The sequence below is a fragment of the Triticum dicoccoides genome, chromosome 4B, assembly GCF_002162155.2.
Source record: "Triticum dicoccoides isolate Atlit2015 ecotype Zavitan chromosome 4B, WEW_v2.0, whole genome shotgun sequence".
In the NCBI taxonomy this organism is placed as follows: domain Eukaryota; kingdom Viridiplantae; phylum Streptophyta; class Magnoliopsida; order Poales; family Poaceae; genus Triticum; species Triticum dicoccoides.
Genome location: NC_041387.1, coordinates 27,633,168 through 27,642,810, shown reverse-complemented (window position 1 = coordinate 27,642,810; position 9,643 = coordinate 27,633,168). Strand labels below are relative to the sequence as shown.

The 9,643-nt window shown below is 52.3% G+C and overlaps 1 protein-coding gene across 1 annotated transcript; it reads left to right on the top strand.

Annotated features, from left to right (window-relative positions):
• Positions 1-1,372: 1,372 nt before the first annotated feature.
• LOC119294767 (beta-glucosidase 8-like) lies at positions 1,373-5,368 on the top strand. Its single transcript, XM_037573027.1, has 11 exons — positions 1,373-1,752; positions 1,880-1,938; positions 2,242-2,317; positions 2,389-2,460; positions 2,549-2,636; positions 3,080-3,323; positions 3,761-3,876; positions 3,970-4,187; positions 4,290-4,321; positions 4,442-4,544; positions 4,685-5,368. Exons 1-11 carry the CDS (start codon positions 1,401-1,403, stop codon positions 5,131-5,133), a joined length of 1,809 nt encoding a protein of 602 aa, XP_037428924.1. The 5' UTR covers positions 1,373-1,400; the 3' UTR covers positions 5,134-5,368.
• The last annotated feature ends 4,275 nt before the right edge of the window (positions 5,369-9,643 follow it).

Here is a 9,643-nt window from a genome sequence, read left to right as displayed (position 1 = left end):
GACCACCCCGGTCACCGGTGGCAACTTTTTCGCCGCGGGTTGTAGCTTTTTGTGTCCCTGATCGCAGCTTCCTCCATGCCGGTTGTAGCAATTGGGATCACCGGGCGTGCTTTCCCCCCCGGTTGTAGCTGCAGCTTTCCCATGGCTGGTGGACGCTTTTGCCATCACCGGTTGCAGCACCCCATGATGCCGCTTCCAGCAAAATGCGCAGCTCGAGGTCACCGCTGATGTAGCTCGTGGTCACCGCCAATGCATCCCATGACAAAGGTTGAAGCTTTTTTGCTTGCTGGTTGTAACTTTTGCGGCAAACCGTTCCAGTTTTTTTCATGGCAATAGCTTCCGCAGTTCTCCGACGCAACAAAAAAACTCGCCGGTCCCAGGAAAAACTCCTGCCGGTTGTAGCGCTGTGTTATGCAGGTTGAAGCACATCGACTCGCCGCCTATGCCATACAGCGTTCACGCTTCAGTCATCTATGGGTGCCCCCAGTTTTGCAGCCACCGGTGATCATCTTTCCCAGCTCCGGCGGGTGCTGGTTGCAGCACCCGCCGTCGTCCACCCCCTGTTGTTGGATCTCCTGCTGACGGCCATGGCGTTCGTAGCAAAGGAGCAGCGCGAGGTGTGCAGGATGGGCACTGGGCATAGAGGTTTGGAGAGGGGAAGACGAGTCAAAGGTGGGAGGAGATAAAACGAATTTGTCATTGGGTGGGCCTCCCTCGGGCCTGCATGTGCGCAGCCAATTAGGCGCGCGCGAGCGGGAGCGTCCGGCCGAGCGTTCCGCCGGCGCACCGTTCCCAAACGATTACCTTTGAAAAAACTACTTCCGCACAAGAATTATAACCCACCCACGAGAAAGGGCACCGCACACATCGCCATGAGAGAGGATGCCGCGGTGTAGCCAGCCAAACCACCCTTTCACTAGTCACCGTTGCATAGCTTTTGTGACACCGGCACATAACTTTTGGCTTGTTGGCATAATGCAACGCACGCATGATGACAGCGCGCTCGAGTCGTCGCGATTCGGGAGGCATGGCCCGCTAATTTCTACCGATGCTGCGCCTGCGCAGCTGGCGTGCCCATGGGCGGGACCGTCGATACGCAGATCGCACTGCCATCGGCGTGCGCGCGTACACGTCCCCGTTCCAATCCGGCCCCATCCAACCCGACCCACGCCCTCAGATCGAATACCAGACCAGATCAGCTGGCCCGTCCGACCACCGGCGAAAAATTTGGATCACACCACCACGGCCAGAAAAGCGCCCGCTGTCACTCCCGCCTAGTGTACGACAGTGAGCGAGCGAGACTGAGCCGCTCGCTCTCACCAGCTTTGTACCGTGGCACTACCTACCGACCCCAGTGGTCCGGCCAGACCACCGGCCAAAAAATAGGGTCGCGGCGTCACATGCGCCACCACGGTCAGGAGGGCAGAAAGCGCTGCTCACTTTCACTCACTCACTGCCCACTCCCACCGGCGAGCGAGAGTGAGACTGAGAGCTGCTCGCTCGGTACCAGCGGCCTAGTAGTAGCTCAGATGATGGCGCCGCCGCGGCTGCTGCCGCTGCTGGTGCTGCTGCTGGCCGGCGCCGCGCTGCTCGGATGCACGCGCGCCGCGGCGGACACGGGCGGGCTGAGCCGGGCGTCGTTCCCCAAGGGCTTCGTCTTCGGGACGGCCACCTCGGCGTTCCAGGTCGAGGGCGCGGCCGCCGCCGGCGGCCGCGGGCCCTCCATCTGGGACCCATTCGTCCACACCCCCGGTACGCCACTCCACGACCCGCTCCCGCTCCTGCTCCACCAGCTTCTATGCTAGATCCCGCACTATCATGTCACTGATTGGCTTCCGCCATGAAATTCACCATCTTTGTTGCTGCCTGCCGCCAACAGGGAACATTGCGGAGAACGCGAATGCAGATGTCACCACGGATGAATACCATCGCTACAAGGTACTGTAGAAAAGGAGTACACGAGTATCCAAGTTCACCCACCTGTGTTTATCAAATTCTGTTACTCTGAAGCATAAACAAGCATGGATTTTTTTTATTTATTTTTTTAAATTCAACTTTCCAAGTTAACTGTGATCTGAAACAGATGTTTGAGTTGATGCTCACTAAGTCCATTTTTTACTTTTAATTTGAGATTGTTTATAATTTTCGGAGCTACATCAATCTGTTGTTGAAAAAATAATATCCTGAGTGAAAAATGGGTTCTGTCAGACTGATATTCGTTGCCCTTTTATGCCACCGCAGGAAGATGTTGATCTCCTGAAAAGCCTGAATTTCGACGCGTATCGGTTTTCAATCTCATGGTCCAGGATCTTCCCAGGTACATAAACGCTGACTCTTGCAGTATCATCTGCTCGAGCTGTTTCTCTGATGCATTTTGGTTTGATTCAGATGGGGAGGGGAAGGTCAACAAAGAAGGTGTAACGTATTACAACAATCTCATAGACTACATCCTTAAGCAAGGTACGGCATCAAAGTATCAAATGGAGAAGTCCAGTTCTTCAAGTGTTTATGTGAACAGGGCTCACTCCTTTATGTCAAAACTGAGCAGGGCTCACCCCCTATGTCAATCTCAACCACTATGATATCCCTCTTGCGCTTCAGAAGAAGTATGATGGCTTCTTAAGCCCAAAGATCGCGTAAGTCACACTAAATATTACTTTTCCCTTTTCACACACACTTGTGACTATTAGTATTTCCTTTCTGTTTTGGAGTAATTTACACATTCATAAAGTACATATCGGACCTTGCCAGCATTTTAAACATATTTAGTCTAGACTTCATTGCTAATAATACAGGATATGCAGGAGAGCTACATTACCTGTATATTTAAGAAGAAGGGTCTTTTCTTCCAGAATTCTATAAGAGCAGAAACAGCTTAATAACCACAATTCTTGACCATGACTGACTTTTCGCTTTCCATTGAGAACATATCAACATAAGATAAATGGACCATCTACATATATGCTGTCTGTAATTTCTCTGTATAATTGTTGATACATGTAAGAAGGCAACTTCTATGCTTATGACAGTTTTTACATGGGTCAAGGAGCATTAAACATTTCTCTGTCTTCTGCTGTAGGAACATATTTGCGGACTATGCTGAATTTTGTTTCAAGACTTATGGCGATCGTATTAAGAACTGGTTCACATTCAATGAGCCAAGGATTGTAGCAGCACTGGGCTTTGATACTGGAACGAATCCCCCTAACAGGTGCACCAAATGCGCTGCCGGTGGGAACTCAGCAACAGAGCCTTACACTGTTGTTCATAACATTCTCTTGTCTCATGCTACTGCAGTTGCGAGATACCGCAATAAGTACCAGGTTGGTGACATGGTAGTTTGTACGTACACAATAATTATCCTAATTTGGCAGCGTAAAATTTTGGTTGTTTTCTTGAGTTTGTTTCTGAATGGAATTGAATTCATATCTTGCAAAAAAACAATCCATGCTATACCAAGTGGTTAAAGTTTCTTATTAACATTTTTTTTCAAAGAAGGATATTCGGCTGCAAGTTCGAAATTCTTTTGCTTTCCATATGGTTTGTATATGGTAGCGAAAGCATTTTTGTCTACTAAAATAATGTGCTTCTAATATGTGAATATAACAAGAAGTGTGGGAACTCACTTGCACTTGGGAACAATGGAATATCATATGTTATGTGCATTCGTAGCGGAAAAACAAGTATTGAGGCAACTATGTCACATATGTATTTGTATTGCTGTGTACGATCCTGTCATCTGACTTCAAACAAAATTTAGGCAAGTCAGAAAGGCAAAGTTGGGATAGTTCTGGACTTCAACTGGTATGAAGCTGCTACCAACTCACCTGCCGACCAAGCAGCAGCTCAAAGGGCTAGGGACTTCCATGTTGGTTGGTAAGACCATGGCAGTAATTCGTCACAAAACTTGAGGTTTTCATTATTTGACACAATTGTCCTTTATTGACAAATTTTGTTCCGGAAATTCAGGTTTCTTGATCCACTACTAAATGGCCAATACCCCAAGACCATGCAAGATATCGTAAAAGAGAGGTTACCTAATTTCACACCTGAACAATCTAAGTTGGTCAAGGGCTCTGTAGATTACATTGGGATAAATCAGTATACGGCGACCTACATGGCGGACCAACCAACGCCCCAGCAACCACCAACAAGCTACTCGTCTGACTGGCATGTTCAATATATATGTGAGTCGTCAACTTAATTATGATTCAGGTTTTGTAAATATATAAAATCAATTCATTTGCTCAAGACACATCACTTTTTCACCTTCTCCTTTGAACCTGCAGTTCAGCGAAATGGTGTACCGATTGGACTGAAGGTACATATAGCTGTTTCCTCTTGCAACATCACATTGCGGTTTCTTCAGCCATTGTTACAAGATTTGACGAGTGCGAAAACTAACACGCGTGTATCTGGTGGTGCATCATTTTGTGTGCAGGCGAACTCCAATTGGCTTTACATCGTCCCGACGGGCATGTATGGATGTGTGAACTACATAAGGGAGAAGTACAACAACCCGACGATCATTATATCCGAAAACGGTATTTGAAAAAACGGCCTTATCCTCCTCTAACAACTTGAAAAAAACAAACTCTACATGCAACAATGTCCATCCATCAGAGCAAATATATACATACATAATACGAATCACGGTGATATGATAATAATGATATGGTGCCAGGAATGGACCAACCCGCGAACCTGACCCGCGAGGAGTTCCTGCACGACGCCTCCAGGGTGGAGTTCTACAAGACCTACCTCGCGGAGCTGAAGAAGGCGATCGACGATGGCGCAAACGTGGTGGGCTACTTTGCGTGGTCCCTCCTGGACAACTTCGAGTGGCTGTCGGGCTACACCTCCAAGTTCGGCATCGTGTACGTCGACTTCACCACCCTCAAGCGGTACCCCAAGGACTCGGCCTACTGGTTCAAGAACATGCTGCAGGCGTCGGGGCCCGGCTCCTCGAAAGACGGCACGGTTACTTCTGGCGGCACTCACGCTGGCTCCGGCGTCTCAGGCAGCAACATGGCGGCTGGCGGTTCGGCCACCTCGAGTAGCCCTCGGGTTCTGCTCTCCCTGCTGGTTTGCTTGTATCTGGTTCTTCCCTCCATCTTCATGCTCTCCTTCTAGTGGTGAGGTTATTTTCTCTTGGTGTGGCAACTAGCTAGCAGTACTGAATAAGCAGTGGATTGGAACATCCTGAAGGGTCGGGTCCTCTAGTTCAGTTTCACACTATTGTTTGTGTGCCAGGATTGGATGCTGTGATTGGCACACAGATCTGTATGTTTGCACAGATTGAGGCTTGGACAGCTCGCCACCACCAGATTTTTCCTGGTATGTAAGTCGTCCGCGTTCACTCTGCTCCCGTGATCATGTGCAAGGTTCCCACAGCAGCATGTGTTGGATGTGTACCAACCCGCCCAGCGTACGCAGCACCGACCGGTGCCGGTGCGGCCGTGCAGCTCATGTACTTAGAGCATCTCCAACAGCCGCGCTAAGCGCCGCGCGCGCTTCGGCTGGTTTAGCGCGGCCGCCAGCGGAGCGTAAAAATACAGCGCGCGCGCACCGCACAAACCACATATACGTTTCAAAGAAGAAGAGCAAAAATGATCAAACAAACAAAATAAATCAACAATAAATAGTTCAATTTCGTTAATAGTCTATCCTTTAGTACAATAAATAATGCAATAAACACAACAAATAGTTCATGAACAATACAATGTCGAATGCAGAAATCATCATGCTCTTTGTCGTCCATACCATGCCCACCACTCTTCAATCAGATCATTCTGAAGTTCATTGTGTGTTGTGGGACGCCGAATGGCATGATAGGAGGCAATAAAACGGGCTACCCTTTCAGCCCTCCGTCGCACTCGCACGGGATGTCCCAAGAGTTCATACTGTGAGTAGTCTAAATCTTAGCCAAGCTCATTCTCGATGATCATGTTGTGCATGATCACACAAGCGTGCATGATGTACCAAAGCATTTTTTGATCCCAAAATCTAGCCGGTCCTCTCACAATAGCAAATTGGGCTTGCAAAATCCCAAATGCTCTCTCCACATCTTTTCTAGCCGCTGCCTGAGCATTGTGGAAATCAAGATATTTCTTACCTTCCGGCCTTTTCAACGGCTTCACGAAGATTTGCCACTTTGGATAGATGCCATCCGCTAGATAATAGCCATAATTGTACGTACGGCCATTTGCTACAAACTGCACAGGTGGCAACTCACCGTTTGCAATCTTATTCATCAGTGGTGACCGGTTGACAACATTTATGTCATTCAAAGATCCAGGCATTCCAAAGAATGCATGCCAAATCCAAGTCTCCTGATCGGCCACCGCTTCAAGGATTATAGTGGAACCCTTTTTTTGGCCATGGAATTGCCCATGCCATGCCTTTGGACAATTCTTCCTACTCCAATGCATGCAATCTATTGAGCCAAGCATGCCAGGAAAGCCGCGAGCGCTGTTCATCGCCAATAGCCTTGCGTCGTCTTCAGCAGTGGGAGATCTCAAATACTCCTTGCCAAACACTTGCACAATTTCCACTGCAAAGCGCTTGACACACATGATGGCTTGGCTCTCACCCATAGCCAAGTGATCATCAACTAGATCAGCTGGGATACCGTATGTCAACATACGCAAAGCGGCTGTCACCTTCAGAAAGGTGCTATGCCCGAGCTCTCCGGCGGCATTCCTTCTTTGCTGGAAAAACCGGTCATGGCTCGCTAATTTCTCTGCAATGCGCCTAAACAAGTCGGTGCTCATCCTAAACCAGCGACGAAAATACGACTCCGGGTATGTGGGATTCTCCACGAAATAGTTCTTCATTAATCTGTTATGGGCATCAATCCTATCTCTCCAAATTTTCTCCCGACCCATAACCGAACCACCGTGCTTCGGTTTTTTATTGATATGCATAGCTAGGATCATTGCAAGATCCTCTTCCTCTTCCATATCAAATTCTTCTTCGGAAGAATCATACGACGAACTCATCTACAATGTTCAATACTATACTATAAAAACTACAATTCAAAACATGCACCAAATTCATGAAGTTTGAGCAATACATACCTTGTAGGCGTTTTGTCGAACACCTTGCGGGCGCGGCGCGGCAGCGAGCGCTCGGGCGCTGTTCCTCGGACGACGGAGGCGCGTGAGCGCCGGCGGGACTAGGAGGGGATGGGGCGGAAGCGCGGCGGTGCGGGGATAGGCCGGGGAAGCGCCTGAACGGTCGCCGGGGGGCGCGGGCGGCGGCGGCAGCGCGGCCGGATAGGGGTGGAAGTGGGAGAGGAAGTGTGAGAGCGAGTGCTCGAGTGTGCCGCGCGCTGCAGCGGGCGCCCGAAATACACCGCGCGGGGCAGTGTTTCCGACAGCGCGCCCAACTCGTTATAGCGTGCGCGCCGTTTTTGCGTGCCCGCTGGAGCGACCCGCCGCGTTGCGCGCGCGCTAAAACCGACTAATTTGCGGCGCGGCGCTAGTTTAGCGCGGCTGTTGGAGATGCTCTTAGGCCCTTTTGTTTGGACTATATGCTATTTACATGCTACTAAATCGACTAATAAGTTCGGGAAGCCCCCTGCCACGCCGGCCAGCCACCGACGCCACGCGCTGAGCCACCAGCAACAATCCAAAAAGATCCGCCATCAGCCTCCGATCCAACTGCATACCTAAGCAGAGGAGGGAGGTTGAGCCACTACCGCCCACCTCCGCTAGCCAACTGGCACGACAAAGGGCGGCCGCCCACAGCCCTTGCTTCCTAGAGGAACAAACCGATCCACCGCCACATCCACGCCAAGCGCACGCCGCCATCACACCCGCATGCATCCATCCCTCCCACGTCAACCCTGTCGGTCAACAATCACATACATCCCTCCCACGTCAACCCCATCGAGCCGGAGACAAATATGCGCCACTGTTGTCAATGCCGACTAGGCTTCGCCTGGCCGCGTCCACTAACGACGGCAAGGGATGAAAAAGCGGGGGGAAGCGGTGGCGCGATCTAGGGTTCCCTCACCGTCGCCACGCTGGAGGGGTTGGGGAGGTCTATTTCCCTTGACGGCAACATGCCTTCAATTTGTACTCGTACCAACGAGTCCCTGCCAACCTGCCTAGTGTACGCAACACCGACCGGTGCCGGTGCAGCTCAGAGCCCCAGGTCACACCTCCGAGGCGTGGAGGTAGAAGCCGACTGGTGAAGAGCCCGACGTTTTTCCCAGGCCATGCAGCAAGCCTATCGGCGTGAAAGCGACCGTGGCGGCGACCAGCGAGCGCGGACGCCGAGCTTGGATCATTGCCGCCGGCGGAGGCGAGGGGGTTGGCGTGGTCGTGGGGGTGCTACGACGGTGGCGAAAACAATCCACCAACATCGGCAAGAGCGGTCGTCGAGTGCAGCGTGCTGGTGGGGGAGGTTTGTGGGTGCGGGCGGCGGCCTGGGTAGCGTCCAACCGGTTGGAACTAGGTGTTAGACTGTACTGCTCTTGTATATCGCATGTGTATACGTATAGCCGCTGGCATACGGTGTAGAGCGTGCGTGTGATCATGGCGCCCTCCTGCAGTGTTAGTGGCGCACGATCCCTAGTAGTGGAGCACCCATGATCTCCCTGGGCTGCCGTCTTGTAAGTGTATATATGGCACTGCCTAGAGCATAATTGATCGTGGTGATCAGTTCTCCCCAATCTTCTCAGCTTACATGGTATCAGACTCCCCCGACCAGCTCAATCCTTTTGCGTCGGTCGCCGGTCTTGCTTCCGCCGCCATGGACGACAACCCTATCGTCTCTCCTCGCTCCTCTCAGCATGGCGATGACGGCGTCCTTCACGCCGCTCCCCTAGCCGATGCACCACCACCACCTCCCGCTGATGCTGCTGCGGTTCCTGCCGCCCCGGTGCTTCCCGCTCCGGTGCGCCCTGCGCCTGCGCCCTCCATCCCGCCCTCCATCCCGTCCTCCATCTTGCAGAAGGTTGACATTCACCGCCATGTTCCCGTCATTCTCGACCTCCTCGCCGGCAACTACACGCAGTGGCGCCGCCACTTCGACATCATCGTCGGCATGTTCGACCTCCGCGACCACGTCGACTCCGCGGCCGTCCATCGTCACGTCGATCCAGAGCGGGACATGGCGGACCACGTTGTGGTGCACTGGCTCTACACCACCATTTCGCCAGAGCTCCTCGACGTTGTCATGCAGCCGGACGACACCGCGCTCACCGTCTGGGCGGCCGTCGACGGGATCTTCCGTGACAACCAGCTTGCTCGCGCCGTCTACCTCGACGCCGAGTACCACGCCGTTGGTCAGGGCGACATGACGGTCATGGCGTACTGCACCAAACTCAAGCAGTTCACCGATCAGCTTCGGGACCTCAGCCAGCCGGTGACCGAGCCGCAGCAGGTCTTCAACCTCCTCCACGGCCTGAACCGACAGTACCACTCCGCCATCCCGCACATCACCTCGCAGGTTCCGCTCCCTTCTTTCCTGCAAGTGCGCTCCTTCCTCCTGCTTGAAGAGCACCGCGCCGAGCAGTCCGCTCGCCAGCAGTCCGTGCACGCTCTCGTAGCGGGCCGCGGCAGTTCCTCAACACCACCTGCGCCCCCGCCCAGCAACACCAACCAGGGGCGCGGGCGCCAGCGTCGCCGTGGAC